Raw genomic sequence first — 20379 nt, 5'->3', positions numbered from 1 at the left:
TATGGGTCTCATGAATGGTGGAGAAAGTTTAGAAATTTCAGTTTAGTTCTTTTTATTTATTTATTTATTTTTTTTTTAGATTAACACGAGAGATAAAAAAAAAAAAAACAAAAAAAAAAAACAGATTTGTCAATTTAACAAATTTCCCGAATCCGAAAAGTAATCTGGCGGGTAGCGCACCACATTGACAGCTCCATCCAAACAACACCTGTGGTGACCTTTCAACCCTTTTCCCCGGGGACACCCAGGAAGTCTTGTTTTCTTTCTCCCTCCAATCATTGTTCTGCTAAAACACATGCGGCATTCATACGCCCAAAAACCCTTTAGAACGACGGGAGGATATGTTTCTCGCATGGGTGGTCCTCACGAGAACAGAATAAAACGCTTTCATGCGAACTGGTATTAATTACTTGAGTGTTATTCCTTCAGAAGTTTTTGGACATATTTTCACTTAAGTTTGAAATGATGCAATTGTTATTACTTGACATTTTGAGGAGTTCAAAAGATTTACTCGCGTTGGTAAGTCAGCCGAGGAGAAACTGTATGGCACGCGGTTGTCCGCTCAACGGTGACATCATAGGGAGAATATCTTAAATTTCAGTTTTGTTTAATTGTTGTCAAGACTATGAACATGTTTCGGCAAAAAAAGCGCTCGTTAAAACCAACAGATGACATCAAAGTCCTTTTCGGTGCTCATGCAAATCATTTGCAGGAATGGGATTTTAACGACACTTCCAAGACTCAAGTCCGATTAACTCGGGCTTCAATTGTGTGAAAACAGTTCATTTAAAAAAAAAAAAAGAAAAGAAAAATTTCGGCACGATTTATTGATCAATAGATGTATCCATCCTTAATATCATCATCGGCCAGCTAATTCAAAATCCATCTCAATTGGTCATTAATTTTCCCCTGGTGACGCTCCATAAGTCTGCTTCAAATCATTTAACACTTCATCCAAAATTCAGCAGCCAGACTGTTCAAAAAGGACCAGCTGCAGGCCCGGCGTTCTCCCCGATCACTCATCCATTCGGGATAACCCATCGATGGAAATCAGTGACAAGAGCTCTGCACTAATCAATACATTTGACTGGCGAAGAGCAGTGGGTGCCAGTATACAAGAAGAAGAATTGTCTACATCAGGGGTGGGCAAACGTTTTGATTGGCGGGCCACAATGGGTTCTAAAATTTGACAGAGGGGGGCCGGACCAGGAGCAGATGGGATGGAGTGTTTTGGGAACCTCACCCCATTGAAGAAAAAAAAATGCATTTAATTTTAAATGGAAATGAACAAAAGCATCTTTGACACACCATAGTATTTAGAAAACAAATCATTAATAAGAATTTTTTTTTGCAAGTTCGGCGGGCCGGATTAAAACGTTTAAGGGGCCGCGTGTGGCCCCCGGACCGTAGTTTGCCCACGCCTGGTCTACATGCACCCGCAGCTGCCGTCAGCGAGTGTCGCTCACATTAGCCGCGTCACCGGGTGTGAACGCCACTTGGAGCAACAGCGGCCAAGGCTCGACTGGAATGAGTCAACCTCGCGAGTAGCACTTGAACGAGCGCACACGCCGGCGACAAATGTTTCTGGGCAGCTTAGCATTCCTTCATTCATTTTAATGAAGCCACCTTTGAGCACCAGTTTCAGGAATTCCTCTTTGAGACTGCCCATCATTTGAAGCTCCCCTTCCTGCAAAAATGACAAGAAGAATGGAAGCCTGGGGTTCGTCTCGAGTCTCAAGTGGGAATGTGGTGCTGGATCAAGGACTCCTCCTTCAAATATCACACTTGCCTATGATCCCATGCTGCCCTTTCCTCGCTCATCTTGGTTGGCTGAAGCTGTGGTAGGTAGCGGGGAGGTGGAGTCCACCTTCTTATCACCTTGTGAGAGCTTTGAACTCACTAAAGTCACTCTCAGGCTGGAACTTTAGGTCAAAGTGGACTCAACCAGTGCTTTTGCTTGTTGAATATTCTTATCTTTGGCTCAGTCATGTTTGTCTCCTTGAGAAGGCCTTCATCACCAAAGCAGGTCTTTGTTGTAATGATCGTCGTTTTGTTTTTGGGCTTGAAAATGTAATCCGTGCAAGACGATATACAATGCACCAAAATATCACTATACACTGTATACAATATAGAGCAGGCGTGGGCAAACTGCGGCCCGGGGGCCACATGCGGTCCGTTTAAACGTTTTAATCCGGCCCGTCGAACTTGGAAAAAAATTTAAATGAATAAATCGTGTTCATATTTTATTTTCTAAATACTCTGGTGAGTCAAAGACATATATTGTTGTCATGCATTTATTCACTTTCATTTAAAATTAAATGTAGTTTTTTTTTTTCTCCAATAAGGTGAGGTTACCAAAACACTCCATCCATCTGCTCCTGGTCCGGCCCCTCTGTCAAACTTTAGAACCCATTTGTGGCCTGTCAATCAAAAAGTTTGCCCACCCCTGGTATAAAGAAGTCAGAAAAAAAAATAATAACAGGGGACAAAGAAATACAAAAAAACCCAACAAAAAACAATTACCTTGACTAGCCCACCCAATTAAGGCCAGAACCATCGTTCAAATAGCATAGCACCAGAATTGGAGCCCAATCACACCCCTATTTCTGTTGTGCTCTTCAGCAAATTCAACAAATAATGAACGTGGCAAGCCATGTGCTTTGAGAACATTTTAGGAGCATGCGTGAAAATCCCTGACGTGCAATGGAAAACCTTGGTACATCATGAGGTTCTTATCTGGATCAAGCCTTGATGCATCGCCTCGACAGTTACCTTGAGCTGCCTCCAAACTCCAAACCTGTGTGATCTTTCTCTATCCTCATTTATTTAAATGTTTAGAGGCTCCCTCAGGGCTAAGCCAATTTATGTTACAAGCGCGAGCCAAATGCTGCCTCAAGAAAAAGCTCTCATTTCTCAGCAAAGGGAACGTAATGACCTTTAAATCACTACCGTTTCTTACAGTATGCCCATGCGGTTTAGCGTCAGAACAAAACGAGACAAGCCGATTAGTAGAAGCAAGGGGAAAGGGGGGAGAAAAAAAAAAACAAAAAAAAAAAAACAGATTGCACAGCATGATGATCAGCATTCCGTGAGGTTTACAACCGCCTGCAACCCAATCCATCACTCGCGTAATGGCAGAGAAGAACTTTTAGAGAGAGCGGCCCTTTTGGCTTTTTATCTCATGCCAGCGTGCAGCTTCGCAAACATGGTATGATTAGCTCATCCAAGCAAAAAAAAAAACACATGGCGCTCATTAGATTGCTATTTAATCTTGCCCCAGTTTTTAAGTCATTTATAAATCCACCGTGTGATAGAAGAACCCTGGAAGGATCTACGCATCGCTCATTGTTGCTTATCAAAAAAAAAAAAAAAAAAAATCAATAAAAAAATCCAGGCACTTAAAGATGTAAAGTTTGTCCGAGGCTTTGAATAATGTTTAGCCCGAGCATTTGGCTTTGAAGTTAACCCCCCCCCCCCCCATTGCTAGATAGAGGTGGGGGCGGATCGGCCCCCAGCCGAACCTTGGAACGAGGCAAGGCGAGCATTCTCTGAACGTTTGCCGCATTCTCGCAAGACTACGTCAGGCGCTCGGCCTCGCTGGCTTAAGAATGTGCGTCAGGTGGCCAGCCCAATGCCAAGGTGCACTAGGTCGAAACAGACGAGGGTAGTAATAAACGGCTTATTACAAGAAACGGGTGTAAAACGGGGATGAAGGATTCCATTTTTAAATCGCACGGTCGTCGGCAACATGACATCGGGTGTTCTAAGTGTCGAAATTCAAACCCATTGGTCCTCCAGGCAACGCCACATTCGAGAGCCGTTTTCAAATCGATTTCAGCTCCACTGGCTTTTAACATCCTGCCAAAAAGTGCATCACTAAGCCACAACGTCAGCTGACAAGAAGCTGAGCTGCACTGTGTTTGTTTCAGGACGAGAGGCACTTCGTTATTGTCCCTGCGTGAGGATTTTAAAAATAACACCGCCATATTTAATTTGCACTGCATTGGATTCTTATCATTTCATGATAGATAATTTGTTCCGCCCTCCCTGGACATACTGTGCTCCGTTTTTTGTTTTTTTTTGGTTACAATTTACTGTAAAACATTGAACAAAAGAGAATTCAACATCACGTCGCATCGTTTCGTCTCACATCCCGGTAAAATCGCAATTAGCATAAAGCGAACACGTGAAATTGAGAAAAATGAACACGGCTGATTTAGCCGACACCTTTAGAGCGCATCCGTTCCGACTTTCGAATGTTTCGTCACCCAGTTGAGTGCGAACCGAGGCAGCTGCTTTGTCCCACGACAGACGCATCAGACTTTTGTGGTTTTTACTGCTGTAGTCGTTGGATTGATGCCTCATAATCGCACGTTAACAAAAGGACATTTTGACAAGCGCTCATTGATGTCTTTGCAGGCTTTTGATGCGGGGGAAGGGGGATTATAAATAAATGTATGTCGTAATGCTGCAGTCTGTCATCGCAGATGATTGGTGTGGGTTCAAGTAAGCCCCTTGCAGAGTTTTGGGGCTGTTAATAAAATTTGGATGAAATGACACGAAAAGCGTTTGAATGGAGTTGGCTTAGTTGAACAAACAAGCCGATGTGTTTCTATACAGATGTTCAGATGTTCCCCACAAAAGCCGTTTGTCTTGCAGACTTGGGATGGGCATTTGACAAACTACTGGAATCGGCGATGAAGTAACTGTTATTCTGGAGTAATCAATTGGAGAGATTTTCTGAACTCCTGTTTTGATTTGCTGCACAAGGCCAAAAGTAGCATAAAATCACTCAGAACTTTTGACTTCCGACTTGACCTGGTCGTCAACCGATTAATCGGTTCCTACAGCCACCAATATGCCGTTCATTTTCCATCTCAAAAACGTCTTAGTCGCCACATTCGCAAAACTTCAAGCATCAACAACAACAAAAAAAAAAACGAGTCCCACATATGGCGCAGATACGAATGCGTCATGGGTGAATTCAGCAATTTTTTTTTTTTTGGGGTCCAAAATAACATTTCTTTGGCATATGAAACTGTTGTTGACATCCAGAATCAAAACATTCACACACGCACACACACGCTATTTTTAAGGATTGTGTTGTGTTCCAACTTGTGTGTAGTAAGAAGTAACAGCTGCCTCTAATGGCTACCTCTTTGTCCTGTCAGTGCACATCATCGGCATTTTATCTGTCAGTCGCCTCCCAGGTGACTAACACGCGTCCTCGGCGCGATGTCCCGTGTTTGTTGAGTAAGACTACGTAGCATTTGAACAAGTTGCGGCACGGAGCTTGTTATTTCCATCCACGGGCTGTTGATGGAGGAACAGGGCAGATCCCGTGTGGTTCAAAAACTTTGACAGAGATCCTGCACAATCGGCAAATCGGAGCGCTAACAAGACGACCTGACGTAATTCTGCTGGGACTTTTCCGCAGAGCCGAGCTAAGCGGAATGCTGACTTCAAGCGTTGAACGGTGAAGAGTGGAGTCATGGGTTCAACGACCTAAGAAGCTGCAAAAGTTCTGGGGAAAAAGGGTTTTCGGGTATTGTTTAAATACATGATGAGATTTACACAACAATCACCTCCTTTTGGGTTTTCACACAGTTTTGAATTCAAATGAGAAAAATATTCACGCCGACGTGAGAAACACTTTGCATTTTTAAGATTCGACATCGAAATGAATGACGCCACGGACGGCAACGTTTACAAACGGGCAAATGTTTTGTTTTCTCGCCTAGCTACACAATACTAACATTCTCAAACGTCCACTTCGAGACGCTTTGGTTAAACGTCACGGCAACCGGCAGTAAACTCAACGGTCCCGTTGACAAGCGGCCATCGCATCTCTCTTGAAGTCTTTCCAACTAATACGGTGTTTGGATAACCTACTTTCAAACTCATTCTTCTCCAATATATGTAAAAATTCCTCCTCTCAAAACAACAAGAGCAATATTCCCAAGCCGTTTTTTTTAATGTACTTGGTATGACTTGTAATTCCGATTTGGTCATTCTGACATTTTAGTTTCCTATCTGCACTGTTCTTTTTACAACATATTTAAAAAGTTGCTCGGATAAAAGGTGAGAAAGAACCATCGGCCCTGCCTTCGCACATTCATCGAGCGTTATACATTCCGGAGAAGAAGCTCAGACAGCAGTATAATACCGGCTCATGTATACGAGAAAGAAAGTATGCATGTGCTTGAGAGCTTTATTGCCCGCAATAACTCTCAAGTCTTTGAGGTAGCAGCAACATTGACGGTTTCATTTCGATTGTGCGTGTTTCCCTGCTTGTGATTCACGGCGGGCTTCAAAAACGACGGTGTTGCTATCTCGAAATTGAATCGTTTATTATTTGTAGCCTTCTATGGAGCTCGCACCCTGCGAGTCAGAAAAGACACGCCGGGAAAAAAACAGGGGTGAGGGTGTCGGGGCAAACAGGAGGCCGTAACATCACCGCCACAACAAAACAAATAAAGTTGAACCATTACGAGCCCATTTTGGCCATCGTCAGCTCAATCGGGTTAACTCGATGACAACCCTGAGAGCGGGAGCCGGGGGGTTCATCCCATTTTGTTTTGCAGTCACCTCATTTCAAGATGGCCAACTACTGTTCTCACCTGCTCAGTGACGCCCTCACCGACAATCCGCATGCAGGTGTTAAAGCGTCACGCTGCCTAATTAAGTCTTTCCTGTTAGCTCAAGGACCTCCAGCGCTGACCATTGTCGTTTTACGATAGAGCTATGCGGGGCAATGAGCGGAGTGGGGCCTGTGGGATGCGCGTGGTGAGGCTGTAAATGCCTCTGGTGGGGCTGTCGGCTGTGATAAATAAAACACTAAAAAAAAAAAAAAAAATCTATCTCTCTATAGATCAGGCGTGGGCAAACTGCGGCCCGGGGGCCACAGTCGGCCCGTTAAACATTTTAATCCGGCCCGCCGAACTTGAAAATAATTAAACGAATAAACCTTGTTAATGTTTTATTTTCTAAATACTGAGGTGTGTCAAAGACATATTTTTTTGCCATGCTTTTGTTCATTTTCATTTAAAATTAAATATCAAATAAATTAAATAATAATTAAATTAAATTAAAAAAGATAATTAATAAATTAAAATTAATTAAATAGTATTTTTTTTTCTCCGATGAGGTTAGGTTTCCAAAACACTCCATCCATCTGCTCCTGATCTGTCAAATTTTATAACCAATGTGGCCCGCCAATCAAAACATTTGCCCACCCCTACTTTCGAGCTATAAGACAAGTCGCCAACTCAAAATCTGAGTTGCGTATTAAGTGGAAACTCCAGACTAAGTGTGTATTGACAGCAGACATGTTTACCATCACAAAATGCAGAATGGTCACATCGTGTTTGTTCTTTTTTTTAAATTTTTTGCCACAGAAATGCAGATGAGAGAAGTAAGCCGACTGCAGCTTTGATTTCAAGGTAAATTCCCATAAAGTGCGTCAAAATCAAAAATTTTTTTTTTGCACCATCAGATAGGTATGCGCATTGTAAAATGTTTGATTGGGTTGTCCTGAGTTTGCTAGCGTGCTAGCGTCACGACAGCTATCAATATTCGGCGTCAAAAAGAGCAGGCAATTAATCAGAGCAACTAAAAAGTCCATTAATTAGCCAGTCTCTCTGTTATCAAGTTAACAATGCATGATTTTTCCACCGCTTTAATTTTTTGCAACAGATCACCTGTTGAAATGTTAATGACGGCCGTCAATTTACTTCACGTGACATCATCTTTACGACTGACATCGCACATTCAAACTGAGGCGTTAAAATCACTCTTCAAGCCTTTTTTACGATCATAGACAGAAACTGAAAATTCCTCACTTCCGTCAACAGTAAGAAATGAAAGTGGCCTTTCTTGAACAAAGCTTGTGCAAATGCATCAAATGTTGGCCTGCGTTTCCTGCCGCATTCCTTCCCTTTAATTATTTTATTGGGACGTTATGCAATTGGCAGATTAGCGGTGAATCTCCGTAAAGCTAATAAGGGTAGAAGGAGGTGATCACTGCGACACATCAAACAAAATAGTAACTCAAAACCAATTTAATTGTTCCATGTCATAAAAACGTCATACTAGCGGCCATTTGGTGACAACAATACGACGTTTTAGGCTTTCTGCCATGACAAGCAGTGATACTCCTTTTTGAGATTTATCTCACGTCCACTTTGGTGCAGAAGGAGTTTCATTGCAGGATTTGACCGGGCTGCTACGAGTCGACATTTTTCTCCCATTTTTAGACATTTCACAAAAATAGATTGAGGACACCCATTGATAAAAGTAGCATGGTCCAAGATCCTCTCCCACCCGGTCCATACGATTAAAAATAACCACGGTAGTTATATTTAAACCAAGTGGACAAGGCCATAGAGACAGATCTCAGGATAGAATCTATTTGACTCTAAATGGAAATGACAAACTAAAAAAAAAAAAAGAATCTCATGGACTCGCAACATAACATTCGCAGCACAGGTTTGATCATTTCCGAGAAAGAAATGAACTAGAAAGCGTCACCATAAAGAGTATCGTCAGAATTATGCATTGCATAACATGTTGGTGAAAAAGTCAAATAATGACGGGTCATCAAAACAAATGGCGCAATGGGTGTCCCGAAACATTTTCATTTCTATTTTTAAGTCGTTTCTTACTTCGGTTCAAGTCAAAACAAGCTCTTTGGTTCGAGGGCACAACAAGGCAGGATGGCCCAGTCAGAAAAGAACGTCTTTGACGTTGACGTGTGAGGGTGCTTAATAAGTTGAGCAACAAGACCCGTCATGTATACTCCTTTCTCAGGTGATATATATATATATTTAAAAAAAAAACATAAATTAGCCTCTTTTTTTTTTAAAAATCTAATAATATGAAATTTGTGGGGCAAAAAATAAAATGAGTTCATTGTCACAGATGCAATAAAATTCCAACTTTATTTTCACAATATTTCCCTTTGTAATATGATTTAATTGTTACAAAACTCATATTCCCCCCAATTTTTGTTTTTCTGCTAACACTACAAATCTATATTAATCAATCCATAAGACCCCGCCTCCCAAAGACGTATTTATACGTCTTAGCGTTTTTGTTTTGGTTTTTTTTGTGTCATAGCTCCGTGTTTTTATAGCATTAGAACCCATTATTCTGTTGGCCTTGCAAAATCAGTCAAACTCCAGAAAAATGCGTGGATTGAGGGGTTTCCTCTGGTGAAAATGTCTGGGATTCAATCAGTTAAGGAATATCATTTTATTTTTTCTTTTCAGGATGGTTCACGAGTTAATTCTGACATTCATGTGCTAAAACTTGAACTTGATACTCATATGATTATTATTTTTTCTGTAATTGAAAAGCTTTTTACTGTTTTATATTTGAATGTAATCCTAATACTCTTTTGTGTCACAGTCACACGTTTGGAGTGCGTGTGGGCCGGTTTTTTTTTTTTCCCCCAACGCACGAGAGAAGAGCAACTGCACTTATGCAACGAGTTTTATCAGTCGCTGTGATTTGGTTGGGAAAATGTTGCGGTGTGGAGATTCCCAGCGACCACTCCCCCCCAATCAAAACAGTTCTGTTTTTGCTACGACTTTATTTTCCTTTCGAGTTGAGCTGCTTCCAATGCGCTTTAATCCTGACACGCTCCGTCGCCGCATCGGTACCGACTGCCAATTATTTTCCCAAGGCCTATCACCAGATGTCACTGCGCCCTACCGCCTCCCGCCCCTACTCAAAAAAAAAAACAAAAAAAAAAACGAAGGAAGTAGTGTTAAAAGTGATTTCGTTTGTTATCAGGCTCTATCGACGTTCCAGTCCGTCTCCAATCATCCTGTGTTTGCTAGCAACAAGGTTTGCTTTGGGGCGTGGACACTGACAAATCAAAACATTGAGTAACAGACTGAACTGATGGTGTTAGGCGGGCCTTTTTGTGATTACATGCTGTCCTGTGCCTTCGGTCTGAAAAGAGATATTAATAGTTTCCTACCCGTTGAATTAAAAAAAAAAAAAAAAAAGTGTTTTCAAACATAATCAGTGGGATGCTCAATGTTAAAGACACACCTGGAAGAAAAGCGGATTACAGTACATCGCAATGAGTGAAACTGACTTAAACTTTTTGTTTACGGGCTCAGGGAAGGGCTTAGGACTAAATTCATCGATTGAGTGCTATTTTTGGAAGCTGCTGTTTCCGTGGCCGTGTTGTAGTGAGCAGAATATGGACAGCAGATCGCACCCACCGTGAGGTCAAAGTTCCAATTCTTCAGTGTCATATGTATATCCAAAGAAAATGACTTTCACAGTTAAAATAGATTTTTTCTTTTAAGTATTTTGGAGGGGGGAAAAAACCCAACGGTTCCGGGTTATTCCTGGTGCCCATTCTTTTCAAACAAAAACAGATCTACATTGTAAGGTATTTAACACCTTCCAAAAGTAGTCAGCAGGGGGCAGCAGTGCCTCCGCTGTTTTCACTTTGCTATATTCCTTAACCCCGAACTGCTTGTTTAATGTCTTCCCTCAAGGGCCGCAATTAGGCTGCTCACTGTTCCTGGCGTGCGAGTTAAATTGAGCTCGGCCCCCACAGGCCTTGGTGTTTGGGTCCGTCCCTGGCACGGCATAGGTTAGGCAGCGGTGAAACTCCACTGCACACTACACGTGGCATTATTCATCTATCCTACCCACTAGACTACACCCCCCCCCCCCCCCACACTCCCTCATCATCAACGCCCACCAGCACTCCACAGTCTATGGCTTTTGGAGTGTAAATCATGTAGACGCTCCAGCTGCAGCGCAGTAAAACTTGACGGGGAGGAGGACGGAAGCGGGGTAGATGTACAGCTGATTCAGCAGCAGGTCTCCCCCGAGCCAGGTGACTCACAGCCAAAAGGCGACCCGGTGTCATCGGCGGTACAGACTACACACAGACGGACTTTCTCTCGCGGCTCATTCGGCATATTCGCTGCTCTGCTAACTCAAACGAGGTGTCGTATGAAAGAAAAAGTCTGCTCAGGAGGGGATTGTTAGGGCTTGCGTGGACATGGCAGGTTTAACAGTCATAACGGTTCATTTAGATCAGGCGTGGGCAAACTACGGCCCGGGGGCCACATGCGGCCCGTTTGACGTTTTAATCCGGCCCGCCAAACTTGAGAAAAATTAAATGAATAAGCGTTGTTAATGTTTTATTTTCTAAATGATGAGGTTTTTCAAAGACAAATATATTGTTGTGATGCTTTTGTTCACTTTCATTTAAAATTAAATGTATTTTTTTTTTATATGAGGTGAGGTTACCGAAACACTCCATCCATCTGCCCCTCGGACAAATTTTAGAACCCATTGTGGCCCGCCAATCAAAAAGTGTGCCCACCCCTGATTTAGATCCTCCCGCAGTTTACCTTACTTTAGTTACTGAAGTAATTTATTGAAATGCAACAATGCGATTGGTTGCCGACCAGTCCCAAAACACAAGTGAGGTGTGTCATCTAAAAATGAAGCTTAAGCTGAGGTCGTAACCAAATTGACAGCATGACAGTCAAAATGCTCACACACCCGTGCGATATGCCGTGCTCGTGATAATGGCACGTTAACTCAAATACTACCGCGGGCCCACATTACGCCAGATTTATTTGGGTAAGGTGTCAAAAGTGGGATCGTAGCAGATCCGTGTTGTTGCATCTCGCTGTGAAGTTTTTGTTTTCTTGTTTTGGTGTTTTTTCGGCAATTTGGAAGATGGATTTAAGAGGCACAAAAACTGGCAGTTTGAAACGCATTCTTGGAAATTGTCATGCGAGAAGTTCCACATGACCGCAGTTTAGGGCTTTTTGTTTTCTGTGGCTTTTTTTTTTTTAGCCTCAACAATAGGAGGAATGAAATATTTCATTCACACTTGTCAAGTTAAGGATCGCGAGATGTCATTCATCTTTAAAATGAAACGTGCCTTTTTGTTCAGCGAACTTGTGACAATGATCATGTGACATTTAAGAACGTAAATGATTACTTGCATTTGCATTATACCCCCAGCATAAATATGAAAGGTTATTTAGATTTTTTTTTTTTTTTTTTTTTAAGAATTCATTTGTTTCAATGCCTTTGTGGCATGCTAAAATCATCTCACCTTCAATCGTCATTTACGAGTGCTATTCATACGATTTGCTAACAGTGGCAACCTTTTTTTTTTTTTTAAACACTTGTGTGACAATTGATTTTGTGAAAAATGACGCTGTGCCACTAGTTTGCTATTAACACCCGGAAACACTTACGAACGTCAGTCCAACTTTAAAACGGTTAACTTCACCGAATGCTGACGACGGCCACACTGTTAACACCTTGCCCATTATTTCCAAAAGGGAAATTTGTTGTTTCGCATGTCTGGAAACATCATCCCCCCCCGTCGGTGTGCTTTTCCATCACCACGTCAACAACCCCTAAAGAAGGTGTCAACCGCAATGCGGCTCACTCAGCATCTGTGTTTTATCACCTCCACACGGCAGCAGCAGCGCAAAGTCAGCGTTGGGCTTCACACCTCGGTGTTGACCCAGGAGGACAGAGTCCACGACGTGACGCTCTCATCCATTTGCCCTCGCGACGCGCTTTTACGCTTCGCCCCCTCCCCCCCACCCCCCGTTTAAGACGGCAGATCACGCTCAAAACATTTTGCGTGTTCAGGTGCGATTGTCAGTCAGTGCTCACGTCTTCTCCTCAGAGATGTCCTTTGATTTAACTGAAACTGACAAAGAAATTGACGAATCAAATGGGTGGTCGTCACACCCAACCCCCTTTTCTGATCTTCAAGATACAGGTTTCAGTTCAAACATCTGGCTGAATGAGTCCCAGTACCACCCCGCCCCCCGCTGCTATTGATATTGAAATGGGACCTCCCCCCCAGTTGGCCTGATGAGTCTGATAAGAGGACTGTTTAAGAAAAAAGGGTCCAAATCCGATGTTGATTGATTCCCAAACACAGAATGATGAACTCATAAATTAATGGATTGGTTTTGGGCAGACTCGACAGAAATTGACAATAGCCGTAGGACAGGGGTGTGCAAACTTTTGGATTGGCGGGCCACAATGGGTTCTAAAATTTGACAGAGGGGTCGGACCAGGAGTGTTTTGGTAACCTCACCTCATCGGAGATAAATACAGTTAATTTGAAATGAAAGTGAATAAAAGCATGACAACAATAATATATGTCTTTGAAAAAACATGGTATTTAGAAAATAAAACATTAACAAGGTTTATTCATTTAATTTTTTTCAAGTTCGGCGGGCCGGATTAAAACGTTTAACGGGCCACATGAGGTCCCCGGGCCGTATGTTTGCTGTAGGTGATACAGTGCACTGACCTCTGCATCATTTTGATAATTATGACGACGAGGAGCATAATGCAAGCTCGTCAGAGGAACATCTAGCACCCCGCTTAGATGGACAAAAACAGGTGAATTTTACGGCTTAATTCATTTTACACAAACGCAATATTAATCAGAATGCTGAGTTTAGACTCGTAGGACTGCATGGAACTTATAATTGTCAAGAAAATTTGGAGGCTGACTCTCCTTTAATCTAATATTTGAAACTATTTAAAAACTGATTAACAAAGACGACTAAATGGATTGCATGAAAGTAGCAAATTTCTGTGACTGATTTTATGAGTAATGACACAAATTTTTACCAAGATTTATGCTGCTTTTGTTATTTTTTTAATTCCAATGATTATTATTGTTTTGATTATTGTTATTATTTTTACATGTATTATTATTTTTTTATTATTATAACACTTGCATCATTTGTAATTCAATTTTTATTATTATGGCATTAATTTTTTTTTTTTTAATGAGTGAAGTGCAGTTGAAAGTTATAAATGCAATCGTAAATTTCTGCAGAAATTTAAGATTTTGACTTTTTTCATTCACTGTTTTGTTTGAAGCAGCAAAGCTGGTGAAAGCCAACATTTTGAGTTCGGTCCTAAACTTTTAAAATATAGTCAATAAATCACCATTTCTGATCCACTCTCTTTAACTATCGAGCCACCTGAGCTAATCGCCTGGTGTTGTACAAGGTTCAAACCCGCAACGAAACCCTGTTTAGGTGTCAACTTTACTTGGGATCGCACCTTTTACTCGCTACTGTTTTTAGTTCTGAGTGTACGCAGCAACATGGCATGCTGGTGGTGTCCTCTCACCTCCCAGCAAACTTTGAGCCCGCCTCAGGGATCTCCTCCCCTCCCATGTCTCCTCGTAAGCTATAAAGCCCTCCCACCCTCTGTCTGGAGCAGACCAAAGTTTAGAGAGCGGGTGAGGTGGAGCTTCACTGAAAGCTCTGTCCCACTCGAGGAGCAGAACTAATGTAAATCAGAGGTATTTTATTTATTTATTACTTTGAACGTATCTATTTTTTTCTCTCTCTGTGGATTACTTGGAGCTGATGAAAAAAAAGGATTTAAAAAAAAAAAAAAGAAGGGATATCACGTTTTTACTGAAAGCTATGGTGGCTTACGATGAACTGGGAAGCTTGGTGCCTATCAAACGGACTCTGCAAGTGATAGACTACCAGAACCAAGCCCACAAGGAGTTAGAGGTGAGTCACTTTTAAATTGTGTTTTCTCTCATTTGGCTCAAGATTGACAAAACGTTGAACTATTATCAAAGACCTGCACTTTCCGCGACCACAAACAGTTTTGTGTATTAGCGCAGTTTTCATAAATATTCATCGCAGCAGGTGCTCGGTAGGATATGGAGCAATCATAGCATTCATTACAATGAAATAGGGTAACTTTTTATGGTTTGATTGAGGTTTAGAAATAAGTATTCACCACGTTAAGATCGGGTATATCAACGTGGAACTGGTCTCTCAACTGCGGAAATGTGTATTGTGCCTTTCATTCTCCACCAACATGTGGTCTCACTGACGGTAAAAGTCCGGAGGTTCTGTGAAGTCTGGAGACAATTCTCCCCTAGCGAGTTCCCAGACTTTCGCCAAGTGACTTATTGATGACCTTGGCTCTGTCATTTGAAGTCTGGTTCTGGTTCTCAAGACATCTGGAGTTTTCGGCACACCACACATTTAAGTATAGATCAAAGCGAACTGAACGCCGACTAGAAGGGAGGTTGTAATAAAAGGTTTGGATGGAGATGTGCAACATTATTCATTGACAATAGTTAAAGACTCAGGAACTGAGTCTGGTTCTGCAGGAAAAAACAGCTTCCTGACGCACAAAAAAAAACTAATTCATTGTCTTTTTTTTTTGTCATGGACTAGTCCCCAAAAGACATGAAAGGCACACTTTGAGAAAAACACCATGATCTCATCTTTAAGTGAGTAGTTCCCAAAAACGACCCGGGTGAAAGTATCCACCATGTGGCAACCATGTGCCGGCCCTGCCGCTAGAGGGCTTAATAAAGATGCGCTTCGTCTTGAGACCCCAGTCAGAACAGCTCAAAGAGCGAGTGGATCAGTTCCACAGCTGTGCCTCGGTGGTTTCCCAGATTTCGCTGATCCAAGGCAAAATGGTTTCAGGGCTGAGTCAGGAGAAAACACAAGCAACTCGATTAGAAACTTAAAAAGAGAGATGGCGCAAACTAATTGAATGCTGTGATTCTGATCTTGTAATGATTTTGAAGAACTTTTGTACTCAAAGCATTACTTTAGCTTCCTGACTACAGCTCTGTGCTGTTGCTGGCCTGCAGCCAAGCAGCTTCTTTCAAACCCTCAAGGCTAGGGGGAGGGGGTTGGGTACCTGGCCCAGGTGTAGATCTACTCTCACGCTAGCCCCATTAAAAAACTTGCGTCAACTTGCAGAAAAAAACTGAACACAACTGCACACCCCACCCCCCCCACCGTGCAACGCGACTCAATGTAAACACTTAAGCAGGGGAAAGATTCATTGCAGGTTTACAACGACGACCCCTTTCCCAGACTTGCCGCCACGGTCTGTTTCACGTTAAAGCCACCCCACATGACACACTGCTTTGTCTGACTGGGAAAGGAAGTTAAAGACCAACAAGCCTACAGGAAGTATTTATCTCCCACAGCTACACTTTCAAGAGAGCTTGTTGTCAGGCAGATAGTCGCGGAGCGCGCACAGGGGCGAACAGCTGAGAACGGAGTCTCGTGCATTCTTGGCATTCCCCCAGACCCCCTTTCCAACCTGATCAGCACTCAGAGGGGGTCTTTGTGCAGGGTGGGCTGGCTGCCTGCCTCTCACATGATGGAGCCAACAGCTGGTGAAGCCACTTTGGCCTCCACTTTGTCCAACCAAACAGGGGCAATATTTCTGTCTGCCCAGTGAGCTCCGCCAATCTGTCTGCCTAAGGCATCATCTCGCAACCCCTCATATTTCCTGGCTCCAAAGCCTGGAAGTGGAGTCAATAAAGAGGATTTACGACCCGACTGGATGGGTCTGATCACAAGGAAGTCACGAGGGACTTGCTTCTTGAGATCTCACAGTTGGCATAACCGATCGATTTGTTCTGTTAGTTCCTCGGCTAAATTCTCCCTCTTGATTTTGTCTTTCTAATCCAGGAACCCAGCAACAAGCGTGTCCGTCCTCTCGGCAGGGTGACGTCGTTAGCCAACCTCATCTCTCCGGTGAAGAATGGGGCCGTCCGGCGCTTCGGCCAAACCATCCAGGTGAGGGACCTGTGACGCTTCTTTCCGCATGTCAAACGCAACAACACCACGGGGAGTTTGACTTGAGGATTTATTTCTGTCCGCAGGCCTCCTTCCGGAGTGATGGCAAGTCGCCGGTCGTGCCCCAGAAGCCTTGCTGCAAGGCAGCGGCCCCCACGCCGCCGAAAAGAAGGAACAGCACACTGTGGTCGGAGACGCTCGACGTTCACCAGAAGGAAACCTTAACCACCAAAGAGATCAAACGGCAGGAGGTGAGAATCCCATCAGACTGAAAGAATGAATGAAGCCTCTGTGGTTTAGAAATCCAGACAGCACTGTACGTCCAGACTACTTTCACATATCCCCGCAGTATTTGTGTCAAATAGTTTAAATGAGAATAAAAGGCCTCACAGGACCTGTTTCACAGTCTGTGTAAGTTCACGTAGAACTAACAAGCCAAAGAGGCAGACTACCTCCCCACTTATGTCTGACATCTTTCCCAGCTGTCAGGAGCTATAAACTTTGTCCACTTTTAAAATGCAGATGGCAGCCAGAAAGACTTAGACTTCAGTTGCTTGGCACCCGCCGCGAGTCTGGCCTTAAATCGAAGGGGTATTCGGTTGTCCCAATGTAAAAAACACCCTGATTCATGTTTATCTTTTTCTGCCTTCCCCCACCCCCCCCTTCCTCCTCTTCCTCAGGCCATATTTGAGCTGTCTCGTGGAGAACAAGACCTGATTGAGGACCTCCAACTTGCACGCAAGGTTTGTACTCAGAAAGCAAACAGATTAAATCAAAGCCTGGCAGGCCCTTCTTTCAATCAAGCCAGCGACTATAAAAAGCCAGGAATTTATTCTCCACTCTATCTTTTCTGTGTCTACTCTTGTTTTTAAGAGCTATTTTTAACATCCTCCCGTCCCGGTTTACTGTGGATGTATTTAACAATTTCCTCCCTCTTTACAGGCGTATCATGACCCAATGCTGAAGCTGTCCATAATGTCCGAAGAGGAACTCTCGCACATTTTTGGCAACCTGGATGCCTATATCCCTCTGCACGAGGACTTGCTGGCTCAACTCTCCAAAGCGACAGGTTCTAACGGAACCGTCGGCCAGATCGGTCAAATTGTTGTCAATTGGGTAAGCTACATTTCAGATGATGTATCTGCATCAAAATGCTTAAAGCGGGTGGAAGTAAAACAGCCTTCTTCTTTCTGTAGTTACCAAAGCTGGATGCTTACAAGAAGTACTGCAGCAATCAGCTGGCCGCAAAGGCCCTGCTGGACCAGAAGAAGCAAGACCGGCGAGTGCAAGACTTTCTGCAGCGCTGCCTGGAGTCGCCCTTTAGCCGGAAGCTGGACCTCTGGAGCTTCCTGGACATCCCACGCTCCCGCCTAGTCAAATACCCGCTGCTGCTCAGAGAGATCTTGAGACACACTCCGCCCGAGCATCCGGATGCCACTAGCTTGGAACAAGCGGTAAGGACCAACTCTAAGATGTTTGAGTGCCGCTTTGTCTTAAAGACCTTGAGACTAAGTCATACCCTGTCTTCAGATCACCATCATCCAAAGGGTGTTGTCCGACATCAACATGAAGAAGGGCGAGTCCGAGTGCTTATACTACATCGACAAGCTGGAATATCTGGATGACCGGCAGAGAGATCCCCGCCTCGAACAGTGCAAAAGCCTGCTGTGTCACGGAGAGCTTCGCAACAAGAGCGGAACGGTGAGAAACGTATAGAGGTTAAAATAAATCTAACAGTCTTCAATAGTGACGAATAAAGCCTGTTTATGGACACAAGACCCTGAGGAAATCTCGAGCCTCAATTTTTCATTGTCCCCTTGGCAGAAGCTGCACGTGTTCCTGTTCACCGAGCTGCTCGTCCTGACCCGCTCGGTCATCCGAAATGAGCGTCAATGTTTCCAAGTGTACCGGCAGCCCATTCCCGTGCAGGACCTGGTGTTGGACGACCTGCAGGACGGTGACGTCAGGATGGGCGGTTCGTTCAGAGGTGCCTTCAGCAACGCCGACAAAGGTGAGGCTTGTGTTCCCAGAGCGATCCCGGCATCCGATTGTTGAATCAGGACCAGTCGTGAACTTAATTTTTTTCCTCCTTTCCATTACAGCCAAGAATATTTTCCGTGTGCGCGCCCAAGACCCTGGCCAGGCGCAGTCGCACACGCTCCAGGTCAACGACGTCTTTCACAAGCAGCAGTGGCTCAACTGCCTGCGCAGCGCCATCTCCGTCCACCGGCCGCACGGCGAGCACACCTCGCCACCCACGACGACAACGGACGTCCGATCGAAACGCCGCCCATCATCCGTCTCCGCCATTGTCCACATGGAAGAGACGGATGAGAACTGCCCTCAGCGGACTACCCAGTCCGCACCAAGCTCGCCATGTGGAACCGCCACCCCCTCCCCCTCAGACTCCCCTTCCTCCTCCACATCATCATCGCCCGTTTCCCCGCCTGCGTCTCACAAATCCAAAAAGGAGAAGAAGTCCCTTTATTCATTAGGGAAGAGAAAAGAGACCATGGTGTAAAGTGGAAGAAAATAGACTCAATCATTTTGTACATAAACACGGGAAAAACGTGGGACTTGTATTTATGTGTGACAGAGTGTGCGCGTACCCTTAAAACAGTGTTCTGTGTTACTGTCCACTTAGGCAGCTGTTTACCTCACCTTCCTTTTTTAAGTCCATCCCAAAGACCAGGGTTTCCTAAACACTATATTTTACATAACCTATACACAGACAAATTATTCTTCTGCCATAAAATGGTCCCATTTTGGGTCCTAACCAGAAGTTTGGGAAACCCTGCCAAAGACAAAAACAAAGGGACGAATGTTTACCATTGATTTGATATTTAAGCATTTTTTTTTCCTGCATAAGATGAGGGATGTAGTTTTACATTTTTATATTCTTATGTGGTATTTTTTTTAGCTATATTTAAAGGAGCACTGTATTAGCTTTTAGGTGGCGCATGTGTTTTAGGTAAGACAGGAAGATAAATTAAGATGTAACACATACTGTAAGTTACGAGTGAACAAAACGTCTTATTTTTATACATTCCTTGAACCCCCCAAAAAATGCCAGGACGCAGTCGCCGTTTTTTTTTTTTGGGGGGCATCGTCAACGGGCGTTATTTAAATCGAAAATCACAAGTCGAGGATGTTCCGAAACCGATGTTCGAACTGAGCCACAACTGGTTTCGAAGGAGACTTTTTCGGTGTAGCATCTTTCATGGAGTGGAAGTTGTGGACACTACTTTGCACCAGAGGAACGGAATTACCGAATGTGTTCTAAGAAGGATGATGAAGAGGATGTTGCTGAAGAGAACTGACTGTTTGGAAATGGAAAAGAAAGCTAATTAAGAAAATGTTGGATGGTCATAGTTGGAATGAGTATGTAGAAAGAAGGTTTCTGTATGTGCATGTTTGAACTGGAAAAAGAAAAGGAGGGGAAAAAAGTGTATTTGCCATTAACTTTACCTGAGTATAAGAACAATAAAGATCTGTGTAAGATTTGCATCTGAACCTTTTGTCATCATTTATCGTTCTTAAAAGTAAACAACACCCATGCGTGTACCACATATAATTTATTTATGATTTTTTTTTTTTTACTATTCTCAATTTTTTCCCATACTATCTTTTTGTACAGATTGCTCTTCGTCATCTGCATATGTAACATAAGCTGTTTACATAGAGCTGTAATGTGCCACATAGATGCTAGTTGCAAAAATATTGGAACATGTGACTTGCAGGTGTTTTGTTGTAATTTAAACAA

At 43.3% G+C, this 20379-nt stretch overlaps 1 protein-coding gene across 1 annotated transcript; it reads left to right on the top strand.

The window, feature by feature from the left end:
• The first annotated feature begins 14273 nt into the window (after nucleotides 1–14273).
• net1 (neuroepithelial cell transforming 1) lies at nucleotides 14274–20129 on the top strand. The gene is made up of 9 exons (XM_088288746.1): nucleotides 14274–14564; nucleotides 16509–16616; nucleotides 16703–16867; nucleotides 17297–17359; nucleotides 17559–17732; nucleotides 17813–18070; nucleotides 18147–18317; nucleotides 18441–18627; nucleotides 18719–20129. Exons 1-9 carry the CDS (start codon nucleotides 14412–14414, stop codon nucleotides 19135–19137), a joined length of 1698 nt encoding a protein of 565 aa, XP_088144872.1. The 5' UTR covers nucleotides 14274–14411; the 3' UTR covers nucleotides 19138–20129.
• Nucleotides 20130–20379: the final 250 nt, after the last annotated feature.

The sequence above is a fragment of the Idiotropiscis lumnitzeri genome, chromosome 2 (assembly GCF_059441095.1).
Source record: "Idiotropiscis lumnitzeri isolate Australia: NSW breed Sydney's pygmy pipehorse chromosome 2, RoL_Ilum_1.0, whole genome shotgun sequence".
NCBI lineage: Eukaryota > Metazoa > Chordata > Actinopteri > Syngnathiformes > Syngnathidae > Idiotropiscis > Idiotropiscis lumnitzeri.
The sequence above is the reverse complement of the archived record's forward strand: the minus strand, read 5'-3'. Positions and strand labels throughout refer to the sequence as shown.

What these genes read in the sequence shown, in the direction of transcription:
- net1 (XM_088288746.1), top strand. Translation starts at nt 14,412, where the DNA reads ATGAAAAAAAAGGATTTAAAAAAAAAAAAAAGAAGGGATATCACGTTT. An exon ending in AAGAGATCAAACGGCAGGAG is followed by an intron (nt 16,868 to 17,296) that starts GTGAGAATCCCA and finishes CCTCTTCCTCAG; the next exon opens with GCCATATTTGAGCTGTCTCG. An exon ending in TTCGCAACAAGAGCGGAACG is followed by an intron (nt 18,318 to 18,440) that starts GTGAGAAACGTA and finishes TCCCCTTGGCAG; the next exon opens with AAGCTGCACGTGTTCCTGTT.